At 36.4% G+C, this 24,456-nt stretch overlaps 1 protein-coding gene across 1 annotated transcript in view; it reads left to right on the top strand.

Annotated features, from left to right (window-relative positions):
- The window catches only part of EFCAB3 (EF-hand calcium binding domain 3), a 483,726-nt gene that overhangs the window by 449,146 nt on the left and 10,124 nt on the right, over window positions 1-24,456 (top strand). Inside the window, exons 115-121 of the mRNA XM_079134930.1 lie at window positions 893-946; window positions 6,726-6,813; window positions 11,971-12,047; window positions 15,119-15,262; window positions 16,878-16,949; window positions 18,725-18,845; window positions 24,088-24,281. Of these exons, the coding sequence (XP_078991056.1) occupies window positions 893-946; window positions 6,726-6,813; window positions 11,971-12,047; window positions 15,119-15,262; window positions 16,878-16,949; window positions 18,725-18,845; window positions 24,088-24,281 (750 nt within the window). The remainder of the gene's footprint in view (window positions 1-892; window positions 947-6,725; window positions 6,814-11,970; window positions 12,048-15,118; window positions 15,263-16,877; window positions 16,950-18,724; window positions 18,846-24,087; window positions 24,282-24,456) is intronic.

The raw sequence follows: 24,456 nt of genomic DNA, 5'->3' as shown, positions 1-24,456 counted from the left end.
CCCAGACTTCAGAAGTACATGGATTGCAAAGTTCTGCATGAAGATTTCCAAAACCACACTTAAAAAAGACATAGAGAAACTCTAATATACACTTAGAAAAAATTTAAGTGTAAAAAATAAAGTCTGCTTCTTGTCTAAAAAAGAAAGCATCTATGTCACATTCTCAACCCAAATGGTGCTACATACAGTATCCAAGAATGATGTAGGGTACCTCTAGCAAACTAATATTTAGGAAGAGAGAAGAATCAAACAATAAGGAGGAGAAAATGTGTGGCAGGAGAGGTCAGAGGAAGGGATATAAAAGGCATTTGGTAGGTTTTTCTTAATTCTACAAATTATATGTGTTCATATTTGAATTAACTCTCCCTCAATAAAGAGAATATTTCTACTTTATATGTACTACTTTCTGCATTATATATTTTACCTTGTATAACCTCCATAACCTAAAGATACCCCTAAACATTTTCCATGCTTCCATAACCTGCCACAGATCTTTCTTGTTTTTAAAATAATATATAGTTAGTTGATTTATCTGGCTAGGCCAAATGAAACCAAATATAGGAAACTGGATTGTTATGTCCACCACCTTTCCCCTAAGAGTTAATCTCATCATGTTTAGGAAACAAACGACCTTGAATTTTGAAGGGCAAAAAAGGAGTAAATGATAAATGAATAGTCTTGATTTCAATTCTGATTCTAGTGATTTTCAATTTTTTGCTTTTGGAGTTTAATACATTAAGGTGGCAAAGAAGGAATATGAGTTAAGATAACTTCAATTTTCTTCAGTTTCCCACTCATCTGGGGAGAAAATAAGATAAACTATACCCCTCCTATTTCACGTTCAGTAACTTCAGAAATATATATGATCTTGACTCTCAATCTTGTCTTTAAGCAAAAGGAACAGTGTCTCTACGCAAGCTGATGAAAGCTGCCAGGGCTATTAAAGGTGAGTGTGAAAGGTGATGGGCACACATTGTGAAGACGGGGATAGTACTTTGATTTATAGTTTTTAATCCTGTAGTTATTTTCCCTACTGGGTTTGTTGGTTTCTACCCTCTGTCTACTAATCCATAAAGTGATTGGACACCATTAGCTCTCAAAAGTTTTTCTAAGTTCCTTTTGCCTTTTGCCATACCACCCAGCATCACTATTGATTATCAGGCATTTTATATTGTTTCCTAAAGGCTTCATTTGCTACTTTTTTTTAGCTTCTAATTACATTATAACCTATTTGGTATCACAGTGCCATTTACAAAGTTAGGTGTTCCTGGTTCTACCATCAAAGAAATGAAACTGTAGTCTCCTCAATAAAATGAAGAGAGTGAATTTGACTGACAATCTATTAGTTCTCTTTCAGCTTTAAACTTCTAGGACTAGGAAGGTACTGGGGATTGAACTAGTGGTGCTCTACACTGAGCTGCATCCCCAACCCTTTTTATTTTTTATTTTGAGGCAGGGTCTCACTAAGTTGCTGAGGCTGGCCTTGAATATACAGTCCTCCTGCCTCAGCCTCCTAAGTTTCTGGGACTACAGGCATGAGCCTGGCTGTGTCAACATTTAAATTTTTGTTTTCATTTTTAATTTTTCCAAAGAATGTTTTGCAGGGAGGTTAAATTGTTAGGCTACTATAATAACAACAGTTTCTCACTTACCTCAGGAAATAAATGAAAATGTTTACATTCAATGCAAGTATCACAGTGTTTGACTGAATACATTCGAGAAGTAAAACAAGTTTGCTAGCTCTGTTTAGAAACTGGTTTACAAGTTATGTCTAACCCCAGATCCTCCTAGTTTTTCTGTATTTAAAATGGTAAAATTTTGATTATGTGCCAATTATGTGAATATTTTTATAAACCAAATATACATACACACCTAAGATTTTATAATTTAATGTTTTTTAAAAATTATGTGAAGACCACCTTTTTAGGTGGCTGGAGAATGATAATTGGTATCAATTAAAAGAGTAGGTTATGTACCAACAGAACTATTTTACTACATTTAATAGCTCTTAGTTTGAATGTGTAATGACTTTAACCAATGGCTTTATGCAATAGTTAAAATTTCCTGAAGATTAAGCTGTGAAGTGTATCATCCCTCATCTAATTTTTTTGTAGTACAAAGTAACATTCTCCCCACTTTTATTTCATGATTTATTTTTCTGCATGGTACATGATCAAATAAGCTTAAACCAAAGTGTGCAATAAAATTGAGCTTTAGATAGTACCTAGTACATTATTAAGAAAGACTATTTCTATATTTTAAATGTTTTTGTTCATGTAGAAATCATCAGTTCAACTCTGTTTAAAAGATAAATGACTATATTTTAAATTTTGAGTATTAAATTCATGATGTCATTCCTACTGTTTTATCCTTCCTTTTTTGCAGTGTTTTTAGAAAATAGTTATGTAACTTATTGAGCATTATTTTGTTGTACTATATCAACATCAAAATAAATATTAAATTCTTTAAAAAATAAAATAAAATTCTAGGACTAATTTGTAGCTGAAAGAACACAATCAAAGTGAAAATACAGTATACAAAATAGGAAAAAATAGTTGGAAATGATATATTGACAAGGATCAAGTATCTAAAATATATAAAGATCCTTTATAACTCAATAATAGAGACAAATACAAATATTCCCCCTTTTCCACAGTAGTACTTTCCGAAGCTCCAGTTGCCTGCAGTCAATTGTAGGCCAAAGTATTAAATGGAAAATTCCAGAAATAATCAAGGTGTAGTTGCACATACCTATAATCCCAGCAACTCCAGGAGGCTAATAAAGAAGGACAGCAAGTTCAAGGCCAGCCTGGGAAACTGTGTGAGATCCTGTCTCAAAATAAATTTAAAAGGCGCTGGGGATGGCCACATCAATGTTTATAGCAACATAATTCATAATAGCTAAATTATGGAATCAACCCAGATGCCTATCAATAGATGAATGGATTAATAAATTGTGGTATACAATGAATTTTTGTATATATATATGTGTGTGTGTATATATACACACAAATTGTATATATATTCATTATATGTATATATATATATACATATATATATGCACGAAAGAATGAAATTATGGCATTTGCTGGTAAATGAATGGAAATGGAGAATCTCATGCATGCTAAGTGAAATAAACCAAATTCAGAAACTCAAAGCTCTAATGTTTCTTTCATATGCAGAAACTAGAGTCAAAGGAAAAGGGAAGGGAAGGACAAGATAACAAAGATAAAGGGAAGATTGGTAATGTAAAAGAAGGAAATTGAGAGAATGGAGGGATGGGTAAGGAGAACTAATGCAGAATGAATTCTTTAAAAAAATCATGTCATATGCATATATAAATATATGACAAGGAACTTCACTTTTATGCACAGGTAGAAAGAACCAATCAAATATAAGTAAATAGATGAGTAAAAGGAAGTCCAGTAGAGGAAGAAAAATAGGAGAGGGGAGGGAGAATGAAGGGAAAAGGGACAGCAAAAGAGGGTATCATGAACTGAAATTGAATTTCATGCATGTATGAGTTTGTCCAGATGAACCCAAATTACTATGTATAAAGCTCTAATAAAAACATTTTAAGAATAAAAAAGTACTCAAAACTAAAAAGGAAAGAAAGAAAGTTCAAGACCAGCCTCAGCAACTTAGTCTCACTGACCCTGACTCAAAATAAAAAGTTAAAAGGGCTGGGATGTGGCTCAGTGGTTAAGTGCCCCTAGTTTAACCCCAGTACAAAAAAAATAAATAAATAAAGATTAACATCATATGATTCCACTTATATGAGATATCTAGAGTGGCTGAATTCATGGAAAGAAAAAGGTATAGTGGTTGCCAGGAGTTGGTGGAAGTGGAAAATGGGGAGATATTATTTAATGAGTATAGAGTTTCAGTTTTACAAGATGAAAACATTCCATAGATTGGTTGCACAACAAAGTGAATATATTTAATGATACTAATACACTTAAAAATTCAGATGATAAATTTTATGTGATATGTATTCTACCACAGTTAAAGGTAAATCATAATTTTGAAATTTTACTTCTAGCTGAGTGCAGTAACCCTCACCTATAATGCCAGGTACTAAGGAGGCTGAGGCAGGAGGATCACTTCAGTTCAGGAATTTGAGGCCCTCTGGGAAATATAGTGTTTACTAGCTCTAAAAAAATATAAAATTTTACTTCTCACCAACCACTTCAGATAGGAACTGTCATTATCCCTATTTTAAATCTTGGTAGCCTTTAACATAGTGAGCCCTTAGTAAATACTTGTTGAATTAATTTATAAATTAAACCTTTCCTTTCTTTCCTTTTCTGTTTCTGACCAGAATGAGAGGCAATGTACCAAGTCTGAGAAGACTTTGGTAAAGTCAAATTATATTCATAATGAATAAACTCCCACAGCAGGAGTAGGAAACTCCTAGAAACACTGCCACTAAGTGAAGCCGAGGGCACTTTTAAAAGTCCCACTCTATCACTAACTGAACCTCGGTGCCACCGGAGGCTTTGTTTAGCTGTAATAGACTAAAGACACTCCTACTCCTGTGCTGGAGCACTTCAGATTGTGAATATCATGCTTTCTGCTCAACACAAACTTTGCTTTAATTGCTCTTTTTTAGTCAGTTTTCCTACTAATATTAAAAACTACAAGTCTATGAGAGTTTGATTTTTTCCCTCTCTTTCTAGGCTTATGCAATGAAATGCTTTTTAATCACCATCCAGTCAAGGCACCTGGATAAATGTTTACTTGAACAACTTTCAACTTACTAATGAAAATATACTACTATGAAATTTAAAACAAAAAAGCTTCCCCTTCCCTGAAACCTCAAGAATGTCAAAATGTTTTGATTCTGTAATTCACACTGTCACGTACCCCAAGGGTGCTGAGTGAACCCCACTGCAAACACTAACTCTGTTAACACTCTAACTCTGGAAGAAGCTGGTGGCCCATTCTCTCCCTGGCCTGGGCCTGAGCACTGAATGAGGTCACAGTCGTGTGATGGAACAAACCCTTTATTAGATTCTTGATCTGACTGAAGCCCCAAAGTGGTTAGTAGCCCAGTTTAAAAGTAGTAAATATCAGGATTTTGTATGATTCTATGCTGAGTCCTTTTTTAAAAAAATCTATTATCTCTTATATAAGAGATCAAAGATTTTTTTTTTAAAGTAATGATTATTTTGAGCCATGAGGATGATTTCACAGCACCTTTCAAGTACCTAAATCGTTGAGCATCTCTGGAGTTCCAGCTCTGTGGTATGTTTCTAGACTCTGAACATGTGTAATTGAGTGGTATAGAAACAACTGCTTTCCAGATTCTAAGGTGAAGACCTGGGAAAGATCAATTCTAACCCAACATTCAGAAATCTTTTCATAGTTTAAAAGTAGTATTCTTATTTATTATTCCTAAGTTAGAAACCCAGTTTTCTTATCAATGAACCACCAGATACACTCTGTTGGAGCAATAAAAATAATACAAGGAAAAGCCCTACCCACTAGCTCCTGGTCCACAGTCTCTGTGTCTCAAAATATGCAGAAGTGGAAAGGGAGGACTAGGGAGGCCATCGCAGTGAAAGAGTCCATACAAGAGGGCCTAAAGTCGCAAATAGCACCATATCCCTTACCTGCTCCTACTGTTCAGAAAGACCAGTGAGTTCATGAGAACCAACAGGGCAGTGGGAAAAAACCCTGGGAAAATCTACTTACTACCAGACATATCTAAAAACAGAAACAAGTAGGCAAATATTTTAGAAATGCTGTAACATTTTGTTCTTGGTCAATTATGAAATGAAATGTTCTGGTTTCATAAATAAATTTTGTCTTTAAATAACTTCTTCCACATATTTCTAGGATACTTTTATCTGCATCACTGTGACCCCATTTTTAGTATTTATGATGTACAACTTTGATGGTTATATATATATATATATATACATATATATACATATATACATATATATACATTGTGAAATAGTCACTACAATTAAGATGATTACCATATCCATCGACTCATATAGTCCACTGGCAGGAGAGTGAGAACACTAAGGACATACTTAACAAATTTCGAGTATACAGTACAGTATTATCACCTCCAGTCACCACATTAGAACTTCAGAACTTACTCACCTTGTATAACTGAAACTTTGTACCTCTTGACCAATATCTCACATCCCCTTCTCCCAACATTCTACTCTTTGCTTTTGTATAACTATTTTAGATCCCACAAATAATTAAAAATATACAGTATTTGTCTTTGTGTAATTGGTTTATTTCTCTTAATATTTGTTTGTTTGGTACTGGGAATTGAACCCAGAGGTCTTTTACCACTGAGACACATTCCCAGCCCTTTTTTTGTTTGTTTTTTATTTTGGGACAGGGTCTCAATAAGTTGCTCAGGGCCTCACTAAGTTACTGAGTTGGCCTTGAACTTGCAATCTTCCTGCCTCAGCCTCCCAAGTCACTTGGATTCCAGATGTGCACCACTGGACCTGGCAGCATTTTATTTTTATATAGCATCAGAATGATAGTATTTGAAAGGAGGAGTAATGGTAAGAAGTTTTGCTTAGAGATCTAGCGACAACAAAAGGGACCCTTCCACATGACCCTCCAACTTTGCACATAAGTCTAGTATCATTCCTTAAAGTCCTAGATGTTTAAATGCCAGGACTTGAGCTAGGGAAGTTGCAAAAGAATATAAATAATCTGTGAGTTGATCCTGGTCTTCTGAATTCCAGACGGAGTCACTGACCAAATGGCAGTTTCAGAAGTTAAATCAAAACTTAAGCTGAATCCCTTAAAAGTACCTGTGTTCCACAGTAAGAGGTAAGTAATTAAGGTATTAAAATGTAATAAATTATTAAGGTGATGACTATATTAAATACCCATAAAGGCTATGACTAGACAAGTTAGAATGTTCTTCAAGTATCTGTTCTGTAGCAAATTCAGTTATAAAGCAAAATATCTGAACTGAAGACAGATTATTTTGTTCTTTTTTTTGAGATACTGGGAATTGTATACTAGGCAAGCATTCTGCCACTGAGCTACATCCCCAGTCTTTTTTTTTTTTAATACTGAAACAGGGCCTCATGAAGTTGCCAAGGCTGGCTGTGAACTTGAACTTGTGATCTGTATTTAGAGGAAGCAAAAAATTCCACCAGAAAACTTCTAGAACTCATAAATGAATTCAGTAAAGTAGGAGGATATAAAATCAACACTCATAAATCTAATGCATTTTTATTCATAAGTGATGAATCCTCTGAAAGAGAAATTAGGAAAACTACCCCATTTACCATAGCTTCAAAAAAATAAAATAATTGGGGATCAATCTAACAAAAGAGGTGAAAGAACTCTACAATGAGAACTACAGAGCACTAAAGAAAGAAATTAAAGAAAACCTTAGAAGATGGAAAGATCTCCCATGTTCTTAGGCAGAATCAATATTGTCAAAATGGCCATAGTACCAAAGGTGCTATACAAATTCAATACAATTCCAATTAAAATCCCAATGACATTTCTCATAGAAATAGAGAAAGCAATCATGAAATTCATTTGGAAGAATGAGAGACCCAGAATAGCTAAAGCAATTCTTAGCAGGAAGAGCAAAGCAGGTGGTATCACAATACCAGACCTTCAACTATACTACAGAACAATAGTAACAAAAACAGCATGGTACTGGCACCAAAATAGACAGGTAGACCAATGGTACAGAATAGAGGACACAGAGACAAACCCACATGAATACAGTTATCTCATACTAGACAAAGGTGCCAAAAATGTACAATGGAGGAAAGATAGTCTCTTCAACAAACAGTGTTGGGAAAACTAGAAATCCATATGCATGAAAATGAAACTAAACCCCTATCTCTCACCCTGCAAAAACTCACCTCAAAATGGATCAAGAACCTCCGAAGTAGACCTGAGACCCCTCACCAAAAAGTAGCCCGAATCTCCATCACGTTGGCTTAGGACCAGACTTCCTTAACAAGACCCTCATAGAAATAAAAGCAAGAATCAATAAATGGGATAGATTCAAACTAAAAAGCTTTTTCTCAGCAAAGGAAACAATCAATAATGTGAAAAGAGAGTCTACAGAGTAGTAGAAAATCTTTTCCACACACACTTCAGACAGAGCACTAATCTCCAAAGTTTATAAAGAACTTTAAAATCTTTACACCAAAGATACAAAGAACCCAATCAATAAATAGGCTAAGGAACTGGGCAGACACTTCACAGAAGATATACAGGTGATCAACAAATATATGAAAAAGTACTCATCATCCCTAGTAATTAGAGAAATTCAAATTAAAACTACCCTAAGATTTCATCTAATTCCAATTAGAATGGCTATTATCAAGAACATAAGCAATGATAAGTGTTGGTGTGAATGTGGTGGAAAAGGCACACTCACATATTGCTGATGGAGTTGCAAATTTTTGCAGCCACTCTGGAAAGCACTATGGAAATTCCTTAGAAAACTTGGAATGGAACCACCATTTGACCCAGCTATCCCACTTCTTGGCCTATACCCAAAGGACTTAAAGTCAGCATACTACAGTGATGCAGCCACAACAATGTTCATAGTAGTTAATTCACAACAACTACATTGTGGAACCAACTGAGATGCTCTTCAATTGATGAATGGATAAAGAAACTGTGGTTATATATACACAATGGCATATTACTCAGCCATTAAGAAAAATAAAATTATGGCATTTGCTGGTAAATAGATGAAGTTGGAAAATATCATGCTAAGTAAAATAGGCCAAGCCCAAAAAACCAAAGATTGAATGTTTTCTCTGATAAGTGGATGACGATACATAACAAGGGGTGTTGCTGGGGTGCTGGGAAGAGAAGAATGGGAGGAACTTTGGATGGTGTAGAGGAAAATGAGAAGGGAGGGGTGGGGGAAGGAAAGATAGTAGAATGAAACAGTATTACTATATGTATATGTATGATTATATGAATGGTGTGAATCTACATTGTGTACAACCATAGAAATGAAAAGTCGTACCCACTTTGTGTACAATGGAATCAAAATGCAGTCTGTAGAAATTTTTAAAAATTAAATTTAATTTTAAAAAGTTAATCTAATAAATAAATAAATAAATTTAAAAAAATAAATAAAAGGTTTGGGGATATGGCTCAGTGGTTAAGTGACCCTGGGTTTAATCCCAATACCAAAAAAGAAAAAAAAAAATTATACTGCCTGGCATTCTACTTTCCTCTGAATTTTTAAGAACATTATAGGAGTTGGGGATATAGCTCAGTTGGTAGAGTGCTTTCTTTGAAAGCACAAGACCCTGGGTTCAATCCCCTGTACTGACAAAAAAAAAAGAACGTCATATTTCTGTGTCTGCCACATATTTTACATCATCCAAAAGAGATACGTTTATATTCTTATATATAAGCTCAGTGGTAGAGTGCTTGCCTTGTACATGTGAGGCACTGGGTTCAATCCTCAGAACCACATAAAAATAAATAAAATAAAGCTATTGTGTCCATCTACAACTAAAGAAATATAATAAAAAAGAAATGTTTATATTTAGAAACAAAATAAATATAAAATAATCTAAGAGTCTTTAGAATTTTAGAAGCAGATAGATGATAAACAGAAAACATCTCAGAAGAAATCAATATTGCCAGGTGTAGTAGTATATACCTAAAATTCCAGCTACTTGGGAGGCTTAGGCAGGATGATCACAAGTTCAAGGCCAGCCCGGGCAACTTAACAAAACCCTGTCTCAAAATTTGAAAAAGAGGTAGGGATATAGCTCAGAGGTAGTTTCAATAACCAGGACTGCCAAAATACAAAAAACAAAATCACATCTGGCTGGGTGTAGCTCAGTGGGAGAGCACTTAACCTAGCAGAGAGGCCCTGGACTTGATTTCCAGCAATGCAAATAAATAAAAGCTGGTCACTTCCTTTTCTCCCAGGTCCCTCTATGAAAATGAGTTGAATCTAATAGATACTCTACAGGATACTAAATTAATAAACTGCAATAATTTTATTTTTTATTGTTTTTTTTTTCTCATTTCACTTTTTTTTCTTTTCCAGGAGAAATAGTTTTATTTAGACCCAGAGTTGGAGAATGAGAGTAGGACCCGAGATAGCATATTGAGCTAAGGAGTAGACATTAGCTTACAAAAGGGCAGTTAGAGCTCATCAGCCAAATGGACTCTACTTCCCAGCAGCCTTGCTTGTTAGCACAATCAGTAAGAGGTCTGTGGGAAATATATGCACTAAATCACTGCGGTGTGCCAGTATTACAAAAAAAATACAGGTTTTAATCATAGTAAAATTTCCACAAACCCTCCTAACTATATCCATATTACAAAAGGAAATTTTAAAAGATCACATTTTACAGAATTTAAACTTATGTTCATCATCTAGCTCAGAGGTCTCACCAACTTCAAAATACAGCTTCCCTGCTAAACTCTTCAGCTATGTAAGATCTATCATGCAATGAGAAGGTTGCCTTTAGAAGCCAATGGCAATCCTCTCCCCATTTCCCCAACCGACTAAGGCTCGCGTGGGGCAGGATAGGGAGGGAGCACAGGGGTTAATACAGCACAGCAGCTGGAGCCTGATGGGAAAGCAGAACTGGTGAGACTTGAGAAGAGGGTCCAGGCCCTTATTCAGTCAGTCACTGCTGGAAGAGGAGGAATTCTTGCCATGCCTGTGGTGTTTGTGCATCTTTTTATGAGCTGTCTTCATTTTCTTCCACATCTTCTTGTTTGTTATCATTCCTGGCCTACCATGACAGGAGCCATGGGGTTCACAGGAGGCATGACAGGAGCAGATGGCGCATGTGGAGGAGAGTAGGGACCTGAGGGTTGTGTACTGGATATCCTGGCTATGGCAGAGGATAAGGGGACCCTCTGGAGGAAAACTTGGCATCCCCTGGGGAGTGGGTCATGGGCAAGGAGGAAAGGCTGAATTGACAGGTGGTGGATGCAGTGGGTGGATGCCCAAGATTGGAACCTCCAGGGTTCCCCGATGTTGGGGAATAACGAATTTGGCCCTGGGTGCCCAGCACTGGGATTCCACATATTCAGGTATTTCCCCCAGCCGGGTCGCCTTCCCACGGCTGCCAGGGCTTCCTCCATCGTCCTCCAGTCTCTCATTTCACTTCTTTAACTACTTCTTACAAAACTACAAAAACCAAGTGATTCCATAGTTTTTGAACTTTTGGTTCTATTAGTATTAAATAAAATAGTTTTATAAAATTATAGTTATTTTAATTTACTATTAATCTACATTTGATTAATTGTTTGATTTACCATATTATATAAATCCAGATTTACAAAATAAATTTCTATATTCCTAATTAAATTACTGAAGATGTAAAGTATCCCCTAAGTATTAATATTCTGCCTTCTTTTCCATATTTTACTTTCTTGAGGAAATGAAAAGGCCACCCAGCATCCCAGACTTTCCAAAAGGGATTTATACTTGTCTATCTTTTTCTGGATCTTTCTGACATGTGGTAAAATGCAATCTGGCAATAATCATGGATGCAAAGTTTTCTCTATAAGAATACTCATCACAACATGACTTACACTAGCTACAAAATTTTAAATAACATATTTATAACAACAGGAATAATTAAAGGTTTATCATCTTGAGCTTTTGAGTTAGACCTGGGTTTCAATCTCAGATCTGTCCCACCTCTGTGACTTTGGATAACTTATTTAATTCCTTTGAGCCTCTGTTTCCCGATCAAGAACATGGGATTTTTTTTTAAGTAAGGTGAGGATGATTTGCAAGTATAGGACCAAGGTGCATATTTCAGTGGCCAACATATACTCACTGTCCATGCTGCAGCTCTTGGCAAATGACAGTAACTGATCCCTTTAGGTACTGTGACTGGATATATTGTGATACTTTGTCATTCCATTCAGCAAAAATTGATGGAGAGGACTGACATTTGCTGGTTTCACATATATATTAAGTCTAAATCTTTTCATATCTCTTTTCAGGGATAAACATTTACCAGAATACCTTCAATGCCAAATAAAACACAAAGAAAAGAAGTTGAGCCCTTCACAAACAGAAGGTAATGAGAATCATCCTAGAAATTAAAGGATAAACAACAGCCCCTTAATATATCTGATCCTTTCTTCTTTAACAGAACTATGAGATTTCAGGGGCTGTTGACTTAAGACAGAAGAAAGAAAAGAAAAAAACTTTGTGGGGACTGGGATATAGCTCAATGGTAGAGTATTTCCCTAGCTCTTTGTGGGATTGGAGAGAAACTGTTTTCAAATTGGCATCTCTCTAGAATTTTGAAAATCCTGACCAAATATTTTAATTCAAAGGAGAACTTGTGGGGATAGAAAAGAACAAATTCAAATTCAAATGTAAATCAAGCAATGGAACAATATAAACACAACTGAAGTTCCAAGGATTTCTCAGAGAAGAAAAAATAATAAAAAAAATGAGCTACACTGTCTACAATTCATTCATCCAATTACCTATTTAAAACCAACAATGTGCCAGGCATGAGAAACACAATAAAATAAGTTAGACATGGTCCCTGCCTTGATAGAAAGTCTAACAGTGAAGACAGATGGTTAAACCATGAATTTGTTGAATGAATCACTTAAGTACAATATGACGCGAGCCATGATATGGAAGTATAGTCTTAACAGGAGCATAAAAGGAAGTTTCCTGACTTGGTCTCATGAAGGGGGAAGGGGAGTCCCAGAGAAAACTGAATGGTAAGCAGGAATAAATTGGGCAAAGAACACAGAGAGGAGCATTCCAGGTAGAAAGAACAGATCTATAAATGCCCAGAATAAAAGGGAACTCTTTATGCAGTAGAAAAGCTGAAAGAATTTCAGCTATTTGGGAGTCTGAGGCAGGAGGATTGCAAGTTCAAGGCCAACCTTAGCAACTCAGTGAGACCCTGCAAAAAAATAAAAAGAGCTGGGGTTGTAGCTCAGTGGTAGAGTACCACTGGATTCAATCCCTAGTACCACAAAAAGTAAAATAAAATAACAGCTAAAAGTCAAGCATGGGGCTGGGGGTGTGGCTGAGTGGTAGCGCACTCACCTACAACGCATGTTCAAAGCCAATCTCAGCAACTTAGTGAGGTACTAAGCACCTCAGGAGACTCTGTCTCTAAACAAAATACCGAAAAGGGCTGGGGTTGTTGCTCAGTGGTTAAGTGCCCCTGGGTTCAATAACCAGTAGCAAAAGAAAAAGAAAAGGTGGGAATCTTGTCAAAATTCTATCTGTCTCTTCTTGCCAACCCCCCACCCAGCATTACTTTTTCTTTTTTTCATGGTATAGACCACCTTCTAAAATGGTATCTAATTTACCTACTTATTACATTTATATGAGGACAGAGATGTTTGTCTATTTCAAACTTTAGTGTATCCTAAGCACTTTGAGCAGCAGTACCTGGCACAATGAAAGCATGCAATAAATAGTTGCTAAGTTGCATGAATAGATGTATGCCTAAAACATGCTAAAGAGGCCATGAGAAGGAAGAAATGAGTCAGAGATGGTTTGATTCTAGCTCTAAAGAAGCTTATCTTTTATCAGGGGAGATAGGTGTTATCTTTTCATTCAGTTATAAAGCAGTTTTCATTATCTCTGTGGGATTAATCACTTCTTGTACATAGAGATGCTAAGACTTGAATGTGACACAAAATAAATTCTATTCTGGTGCCATTTGGGATATACTTTGTTCTGTGTTTATTTTTTCATTCATTAATTTTAGAAAACACATTCCCAATTTGGCTTCAGTTAGTGCTTTGAGTATTTCTTTGAAAAAACTTTAGGTCTGTATAACACATATATACACATATTTAATTTGAGTCCAGCTCCGTCTATTAGTTTTCTACTGCTATCATAAAAAGTTATCACACATTTAACAGCGTAAAACAGCAGGTTGTGGAGGTCAAAAGTCCAGATAGGCTTGACTGGCTTAACTAGCTTCTCTTCTTCAGGTCTTACAGGTTCCAAATTTAGGTGTTGGATCGGGTGTGGTAGTACACACCTGTCATCTCAGAGACTCCAGAGGTTGAGGCAGGAACAAGGAAAGTTTGAGGCTAGCCTGGGCAACTAAGACCCTGTCTCAAAATAAAAGATAAAACGGGATGGGGATGCAGCTCCATGGTAGAGTGCCCCTGGGTTCAGTTCCCAGTACAGGGAGGAAGGAAGGAAAGGGGAAGGAACAGGAGGAAAATAAGTAGATTCAGGTGTTGTCCAGCCTGGGCTCTTATTTTGGAGGATACCTTCCTTTTTTTCTTTTACCGTACTGGGGATCAAACCCATGCTAGGCAAGCTCTCTACCACTGAGTTGCCTCCCCACCCCTTATGCAGGGATTCTTATGTGGAGAGTCCAGAGAATCTGCTTCTAATCTCATTCAGATTTGTGGCAGAACAAGTTCTTTGCAGTTGCAGAGCTGAGGTCCCAGTTTTCTTGCTGCCAGTCAACCGGGAGACTCTTAGTCCCTTAAGGTTACCTATGTCACATACCATGTTGCTCCCCACTCTATCTTCAAAACAGCAATGGTGGGGGAGTCTTTCTCATGCCTGACTTTCTAACTTTTTATGCCACATCTGTCTTGCTTCTAACTCTGTAATGAATTACATAATTAGATTGGGCCCACTCAGATAAACCAGGATAACCTATCTTAATTATATCTGCAAAGTCACTTTTACCATGTAAAGTAATGTAGTCACAGGTTCCAGAGATTAGGGTGTGGATGTCTTTGGAAGGTTATCCCACCTACCATATTTGGTTTTCTACTTATTAGTTTACTCCACTTCAAATTCCAAGGAAGGGCAGTGTCAGAAACATCTAGTAATAGCTGGCTATAGTAGTACAGGACTATAATCCCAGCGACTTGAGAGACTGAGGCAGGATGATCACACATTCGAGGTCAGCCTAGGCAACTTAGTGGGGCCCTAAACCATTTAGCAATGTCTCAAAATATAAAGGGCTCCCCTGGGTTTAATACTCAGTATCCACCCCCAAAAAAGTCTATTAAGTACCTATTTTTTTTTCTCAATACTTTTCTAGAACATGATCTCCAATCAGCTGTATTGTCTGTTCTAGTCCTATTAGCATTTGTATTTCTTAAATAACTGTCCTAATTTAATTCCATTCCCCAGCCTTCCATCATGCCTATGACTTCTTCAGCAAGGATAAAACTGGCTGTATTGATTTACATGGACTGATGTGCACTTTAGCTAAATTGGGAATGAATGTAACCAAACATGATGTCTATAATGAATTAAAATGTGCAGATCTTGATCGTGAGTATTTTAACTTCTCATTATCTTCTCATAAAAGACTTTAAAAAAAGACTTTTACAAATAAATGTTTTTTTCTCACTTGACTGGATAAAGGGAGAAATAAATCTCCCTGTTTGCGAAAAGTAAACAAAAACCTTTATTCAGTTTTACTTTAATGGTTTCAGTTAGCCATGGTCAACCGTGACCCCCCAAAACATGTATATTTGTCTTGACTCTTTCTAAAGAAAAAAACCACATTCATATAACTTTTATTGTGGTATATTGTTATAATTATTCTGTTTTAATATTAGTTATTATTGTTAATCTCTTACTGTGCCTAATTTATAAATTAAACGTTATCATAGGTACAAATGTATAGAAAGAAACAGAGTATAAATGGGGTTCAGAACTATTGGAGCCTGGTACAGTGATGCACACCTGTAATCCCAGCAGCTCAGGAGGCTGAGGCAGGAGGATCTTGAGTTCCAAGTCAGCCTCAGCAATTCAGTGAGACTCCGTTTCTAAATAAAGTACCAAAAGGGCTGGGGATGTGGCTCACTGGTTAAGCACCCCTGGGTTCAATCCTTGATACCAAAAATAAACTATTTGAGGTTTTAGGCATCCACTGGAGGTTTTGGAACATATCCTGTGCAGATATGGGGGACTACTGTATATATTTCCCTGTAAAGATATTAAGAGGTATGTGAATAAATTATGAAATCAAATTAATCCTCTGAACTATTTTTTGAAAAATCTTATATGGAAACTAATAATGATTATCATCTCTCAATATCAAATTCAGGTTACCTTTCATGATGTTCATTTTGGAAGGTACCTTGAAATAACAAATACAGAGGCATAAACAATTTCAAAACTGACAGGATGCCAAGAAAATCCAAGCCTTGTTTCCATTTAAGTCATAATAGTACAAATCTCCCTTGCATCATTAGGATCCACCTACACTGAGTTTTAAATGACAGAGAATTTTTGTTGATATTTTTAAAGCATAAAGATCACATTTTTATTGAATATCCTGACCTAATGGATTAGTACTCCAAGCTGACACACTGTGTGGAAAATATATTCAGCACATTATCTCCTTTCACCTCACCTCACCCAACTGTCAGTGCCCATTCGGTCAAGTTCCACGAGTGAGTCAGTGTCACCAGTTAAGGTATCACTAGTTTCCACTAACTGCCTGATTTTATTTTCTGTTCTTCCTAGGAAATACACACATATCGCCTTTAATTGCCCTCACAATCTTTTAATTTTAGAAAAAATGGGATACAGCTTGGATATTTTATAGTATAATAGGACTGGATATGGAGTGGGAGGATGGGTGAATTCCTTGTAAAAATGATAAATCTCTGGAAAAGGAGTGAACGGACAGGCCTGCAGTGCTTGGGAGCGCTGGCAGAGTGTTTACACTCACCCTTGTTTCTGGAGGCTGCAGGAGTCTAGTGTAATGATGCTAAGATGACTTTAAGATCAGAGCTTATCTGAGCATCTCTCTAGCCCTAAAATGCTCTGATTTTTAAGTATTAAGTGGTCCAGGGTGCTTTATCTTTTTCAATTAATATATATTCTAATTTTTTTTATATCTTATCCTTGTTCTGAGCTTATATTTCTGTTGCAGGAGATGGGAAGGTGAACTTCTCAGACTTCATAAAGGTGCTAACAGATAAGAACCGCTTCCTCAAGGCTGTGGGTGAGCAGAGGTTTTACCGAATAGATGGCAGTTGGGTAGCTACAACCTACTACATGTAAACATTGTTCACTTATGCCTCCAATCAGGAGACAAATCAGGAAGCTGTAATTTTGGGATATGATTTATTGTTGTACTGCTTCTCCAAAACATGATTTGCTAAACAGAGTTTTAGTTTTGTTTTGTTTTGTTTTGTTTTTGTTTGTGTGTGTGTGTGTGTGGTACTGGGGATTGAACCAGGGGCACTGTGCCACTGAGCTACACCTCCAGTTTTTATTTTTCATTCTAGACAAAGTCTCACTAAGTTGCCCAGGCTGCCTTCAAACTTGCAATTCTCTTGCCTTAGCCTTTCAGGTATCTGGGATTATAGATGTGTACCAGTATGCCCAAACCCAGTCTTAGAATTTTAACTGAAATAATCACGCAGGTACTGGTATTGTCTAAAGTTCTACTTCGGGTGATACTGCCCTTTAGTCTCCAATGAGAACATAAGTGACAAGGGTAGAAAATTTTAGTCTCATTTTCATAGTGTTTTAATTCCTTACCAAGGATGTGCACTACTTTCAGAGGCATTCTTTTACAGAAGAAAAAACATTTCTTTAGAAAAACAAACATGCTCTCATGCATGGAATGATACTATACTGGGGTCTTTTGTTAGCTTGTTCATTTTGGGTTTTGGTACTAAGGATTAAACCCAGGGGTACTTTACCACTGAGCTATATCCCCAATAATTTTTTTTTTTTTTTTTTTTTTTTTTTTTTTTTTTTTTTTGAGGCAGGGTCTTGCTTATTTCTTTAGGGCCTCACTAAGTTGCTGAGTTTGATCTCAAATTTATGATCCTCAAAGTTTCTGGGATTACATACATATGCTTCAGTGCCTGCTGATAATATACTGTTTGTGAAAAAAAAAAAAAATCCCTCTTGGCTAGGCGTAGTGGCGAACACCTGCAATCCCAGCAGGTCAGGAGGCTGACACAGTAGGATGGCAAGTCTGAGGCCAGCCTTATCAACTTAGTGAGGCCCTAAGAAACTTAGTGAGACCTTGTCTCAAAAGAAAAAGTAAAAAAGGCTGGGGATGTGGCTCAGTGGTTAAGCGCTCCTGGGTTCAATCGCTGGTACCAAAAACAAAGAAAGAAAGAAAAAAGTACATCTTCACTCTGATGATGCCTCTACCCTCAGTAAAAATCTGCTAGAGTTTAAAGAGCATTTTTCTCACACAAGGCTATAAGTGCTCTATAGGTATATTTGAAATATTGTTATTTGTGCTCTCATAGTTTATGAACTTAACAAGCTTCCTTGGAAAATCTAACCACTATTCATATCATGTTTTCTAGGATAAATACATTTCAAATTCCAAATACTGCACAGTTTAGAAAACACACCCATCCCTAAATTGTGAATTGTCTTTAAGAAAAGTTACTGTTTGCAAATACTTTGACAGTGGGAGTTTTCCTGCAAGCCAGAGATAAGTTTATGAACTATTTCTTTGCCAGAAGAACAAGACATAGTTCGTAACATACAGTTCATGCCTGTATTAAAAGTATTACTATATTTACTTAGAAGTCATTGAGCTAAAAGTATTTTTATATTTGATGATTACTCTGGTCAAGTAATCAAAATGAACTTTCTACCAATTAGAACAAAATTTTAATGATTACTATATCTAGTTCCTTACTTGATGCTATTATAGGAAATACTCAGTAAAAAAGACTGTTTATTACTTTTTGATGGATGGTTTGTTCAGAATGCATTTTGAAATCTATGTTTCCCCTTCTGTAGTTCCAGAGAAGGAATGCCATTTAGATTTAACTGGCAACCCAGGGATCCTATTATTTGAAATCCTATCGAAGCTCGTAGAGACTTCAGCCCTACCAAGAAAGGCTATAATGGAAATAGTAAGGTAAGTGGCAAGGAAAGAGGCAAGAACAACCTTCTCAGAAGCACTTACAAGGATATGTCACTAACATCCTACTCTATGATGTCTGATCCAAAACATAGGAGAAATTATCTAAGCAAATGGTCATGTGCCATAACATTCCTGCCCAGCTCTGAAATTGCAAGGCTGAGCTCAGACAAACTCAGGACCCTGCTGTGGGCCTAAGATATCCAAGAAAGTTCAGCCTTCCCTACCTAACACCAGAGAAAGAGAACCCAATCTTGCTAAGTTGCTTAAGCCCTCAGTAAACTGCTGAGGCTGGCCTTGAACTTGCCATCCTCCTGTCTCAGCCTCTGGATTTGCTGGGATTAAAGGTGTGCAGGAATGATTTTAAGTGGGGCATCAAAATCCAGTGTGGAATACAAGACACTCCCATACCCACTAGAACTACCAGAGGCTCTCAACAGGTCCTCTGACTTTGACAAGTGTAGCAAGTTCAGACCTCCCAAGGTTGTCTGGATTAGCATGGGACCAGAATTAGACTTCAATATAAAAGATGAGAAAACATTCTCACATCCAAGTGTGTTAATTTATTCCAGCAAAGAGCACTAAAAATAAATCCCTTCAATCTATTTTTATCATTGTATTATAGAAATTAAATGTTGCCATTATCAATCTGTTCAATTCATATTCTTTAAAGTTTTCTGGTATCACACTTAAGACTTAGAAATACAAAATACCACCAAAAGGGTAAAAATAGTCTTATGCCTCTCAATGGGTAGTCTATTATCCTCTCTCTCCATCAGATGAAGAACAGAGAAGGGTACACAAACTTCTACTTTTCATTTCATTCCAGTTCAAAGCCTTTTTTTTGGAGGGAGGATACTGGGGATTAAACTCAGGGGTACTCTAGCCCTGAGCTACATCCCCAGTCCTTTTTTATTTTGAGACAGGTTCTCCCTAAGTTGCCCAGGCTGGCCTGGAACTTGCAATCCTCCGGCCTCTGCCTCCTAAGTCGCTAGTTACAGGCATGTGCCACTGCACCTGGTATTATTAATTTAATTTAGATATTTAGATATAATTTAATAAAGATATATATTAAATGCTTGCTATTGGTACACAAATTTGGCACTTCACTTAACCTCTCAGCCTCAGTTTTTCCTCATCTATAAAATGAAGATGATAACATCTGCCTTAAAAGGAAGTTGTAGGAATGATATGTGAAAAAAAAGATATGTGAAGTGCTTAGTACATAATAAAGCTCAATAAATGTTATGTTATGTGGAAATAATTATTCTAAGCATAGAACATACATATAATAGATTTTAACCCTCACCTCCCTAATGAGTATATACTATCACCCCAATTTTTACAATGAAAAAACAGCCAGATTCGGCAGTACACATCTGTAATCCCAGCAACTCAGGAGGCTGAGGCAGGAGGACTGTAAGATCAAAGCCAACCTCAGCAACTTAATGAGGCCCTATGCAACGCAGCAAGAATCTGTCTCAAAAAGAAAAGATAAAAAGAGATGAGAGTGTTGCTTAGTGGTAACACCTCTGGGTTCAGGTTTTTTTTTTTTGGTACTGGGGATTGAAGTACAGGCCAGTTAAATAACTTGCCCAGGAGTCAGTGATGCTTAGATTTTAGCAGTCTGATTCCAGAACCCATCCTTTTATCTATTCTCTATGCTTCCTCCTACACCCAGTAAGTATATAGGAAATGTTAGCTGATGTTAGTGTTTTTATTGAAATTGGATTATAGTTGATATTTATCTGATTATCCTATTTAGTTGTTATTTACCTGATCATCTTGTTATTGTCTGGTTCCTAAGGAAATTTAAATTGTCTAAGACAAAATGCCTAAGGGAAGCCAGAAAGGAAACTCTAATCAGACATCACCAACATGGATCACAGCTGAAGAAACTAGATGGACACCACACTAAAGCACCCACCCACAACCAAAGTCAACAGAGTATATCCAATCGACAGACACTATAGCACATCTCACCAGCAGAAAAATCTTTTACTACAAAGCCACCCTACAAAATTGGTAGAGGCACTGCCCTGCCAGATTTACCAGAAGCATGAAAAATAAGGTAACATGACACCTCCAAAGGATCACAAAAACTCTGTAGCAACAGGCTCAAAGCAAAGGAAATGAATGAACTGCCTGAAAATTCAGAAGAATGAATTTAAGAAAACTTTGAAATTTATGAGAATATAGATAGACAATTCAACAAAATTATACGATATAGCTAGGCACAGTAGCGCATGCCTGTAATCTCAGCAGCTTGGGAGGCTGAGGCAGGAGGATCCTAAGTTCAAAGTCAGCCTCAGCAAAAGCAAGGCACTAAGCAATTTAATGAGACCCTGTCTCTAAATAAAATACAAAACAGGGCTGGGGATGTGGCTCAGTGGTCCTAAATTCAATCCCTGGTATCAAAAAAAATTATATAATATAAATGAGAAATTCAGCAAAGAGATACATATCACTAAAAAGAGCCAGTAAACAAATATAAATAAAATATTTGTAAGAACCAATCAGAGCTGGGAATAGTGGCATATAATCCTAGCTACTCAGGAAGTGAGGCAGGAGGATTACAAGTGTGAGGCTAGCCTAGGCAACTTAGTGAAACCCTGTATCAAAATAAAAATTTTTAAAGGACTAGGAAAATAAATAAATAGGGCTATGGATGTCACTCAAGTGCTAGAACACTTCTGGGTTCAATTCTCAGTGCTGCAAAAAAGAAAAAGAAAAGAAAAGAAAAGAATTAAAAGCTGGTTGTGGTGGCACACACCTGGAATCCCAGAAACTCTGGAGCCGAGGCAGGAGGTTTTCAAGTATTACATCAGCCTCAGCAATTTGGCAAGGCCCTAAGCAACTTAGTGAGACCCTGTCTCAAAATTAAAAATAAAAAGAGCTAGGGATGTGGCTCAGTGGTAAAGCACCCCTGTATTCAATATCCAGTACAAAATGAAAAGAAAGAACCAATCACAAAATTTTAGTGCTAAAGAACTCAATAATTAGAATAAAAAATAGTTTAAGTGACTCAACAGCAGCCGAAGAAAGAATCTCTGAGAAGACAGGTCTTTTGAAATGATTCAGTCAGATTTAAAAAAAAAAAAAAAGAAAAAAAAAATTGAAAAGAATGAAGCAAGCCTTAGAGACTTCAGGGATACCATTAAGCAAGAAAACTCTGGTATTATGGGTGTTCCAGGAGAAGAAAAGAGAAAATGCATAAAAAAGAAATTCAAAAGAATAATTGCTGAAATCTTTCCAAATCTTAGGAAAGATATGAACATCCAGGTCCATTAAGCTCAAAGGATCTCTAATAGATTCAACCAAAAAAAGATCCTCTCCCAGGCATGTTAAAGTACAAGACAGAGAATTCTAAATACAAGAGAAAAACATCAACATATAAGGGAATCCTCATTAGATTAACAACAGACTTCTCTGCAAATATCTTACAGGCCAGGAAATAATGGGATGATTTTTCAAAATGCTGAGAGTAAATAATACTATACCAAACAAAGTTATCCTTCAGAAATTATAAAGAAATAAAAACTTTCCAAGACAAAAGCTGGGTATTAAGTTACCCAATTAAAAGATATAAACTGTCTGGCCAGGCACAGTGGCACACACCTGTAATCCTAGCAGCTCAAGAGGCTGAGGCAGGAGGATCATGAGTTCAAAGCCAGCCTCAGCACAAGTGAGGTGCTACTCACCCTGTCTCTAAGTAAAATACAAAATACAAAATAGAACTGGGGATGTTGCTCAGTGGTCAAGTTCCCCTGAGTTCAATCCCTGGTATACCCCTGACCCCCAGAAAAGATATACAGTGTCTGAATGGATTTAAAAAAAAAATATTAGACCCAATAATATCCTTCCTATAAGAAATTGACTTAGCCAGTAAAGGCCCACATACACTGAAAATGAAAGAATGGAAAAAGATATACTATGTAAATGGAAACCAAAAGTGAGTGAGAGTAGCTATACTTAAATCAGATAAAATAGACTTAAAAATCAAAAACTGTAAAAAACAAAAAAAAGAAAGAAAGTAAAAAGAAAAGAAGGTCAAAAGAAAGAAAGAAAGAAAGAAAGAAAGAAAGGTCATTCTATACTGAAAAAGGAATTAATTCAACAAGAGGAAATAACAATTATAAATATATATGCACCTAAGCTGGAGCACCCAATTATATAAAGCAAACATGATTAGATCTAAAAGGAGAGATAGATTCTATTATAATAATAGGAACGTCAACACACCACTTTCATCAATGAAGACAAAAAGATCAACAAAACAAAGAAACACCAGACTTAAACTATATTACAGATCAAATGATCATAACATATTTTCAGAACATTTCATCCAACAGCTGCAGAATATATTCTTCTCATCAGCATGTAGAACATTCTCCAGCATATAACATGTGTTAGGCCACAAAACAAGTCTCAAGAATTCAAAAATATTGAAATCATAGCATGTATTCTCTCTAGGACATAAAACTAAAAATCAACAAGAGGAACTTTAGAAATTGTACACATATATGGAAATTAAACAATATTCTCTCTCAGTACTAGGGATTGAACCCAGGGGTACTCTACCATTGAGCTAAATCTCCAGTCCTTTTTATTTTTATTTTGAGATAGGATCTCACTAAATTGCTGAGGCTAGCCTCAAACTTGTGATCCTCCTGCCTCAGTATCCAGAGCACCTGGAATTAGTGAGTACCACCACATCCAGTTTGTCAGTGGTCTTAGTAAGTATTTTTCTACATAAGACCAGGAAGTCTTGCGGAAGAAGAAAGAAATAAAAGACCAAGGGCTACAGATATAAAATAGTCAAATGGTTGTGGAACTGGGCACAGTGGCACACACCTGTAATCCCAGCTACTTGGAGGTTGAAGCAGGAAGATTACAAATTCAAAGTCAGTCTAGGAAATTTAATGAGGCCCTTGGCAACCTAATGAGACCCTGTCTCAAAATTTTAAAATAAAATAAAAAAGGGTCAGGGATGTAGCTCAGTGGGAAAGCACTTCTAGGTTCAATCCCCAGAACCAAAAATAAGAAAAAGGAAAAGACCTATGAAAAGTATCAGCAGATATTCTACAAATGTCATAGGAATAGACACTCAAATATTATTGATTTCGTGAATTCAATTTAAAATAAATTTATTCAACATATATAACTTACAATTAGACTTTTTCTTTTTATCCTATAACTCTTTGTATCCATTTCTGAACTACTTTTTCTTCTTTTTAAGCTATTTCCGAAGAAAATTCCAGGATGCCCGTGGAGAAATATTGTGGAGTCCCCATCCTAGTGAACATGGAAAAAGGAGATTTAAGCCAGATATATGCACACCTCCAAGCTCAAGCACCGCTGCCTTTGCTAATGCTGCCCGGGTTGCAATAATGAAAGAAAAGGATTTATTTAGATTTCTTGAAGAGCTCAAGAGTAAGAGCCATTTGTTCCCTCCCCACTTTTTAAAAGGATTTATTGATATGACTACTCAGAAATAAATACTAGAGGCCAAGAGCAGGGCCTGAGACTCTTCTGAGTAACTGCTCTCTGTCACGCAGATACCATTTGGATGCAAAGGTATCCTTCCCCTGAGTCTTCAGATTCCTGG

This window comes from Sciurus vulgaris (genome assembly GCF_902686455.1).
Source record: "Sciurus vulgaris genome assembly, chromosome: 3".
NCBI lineage: Eukaryota > Metazoa > Chordata > Mammalia > Rodentia > Sciuridae > Sciurus > Sciurus vulgaris.
The sequence above is the reverse complement of the archived record's forward strand: the minus strand, read 5'-3'. Positions and strand labels throughout refer to the sequence as shown.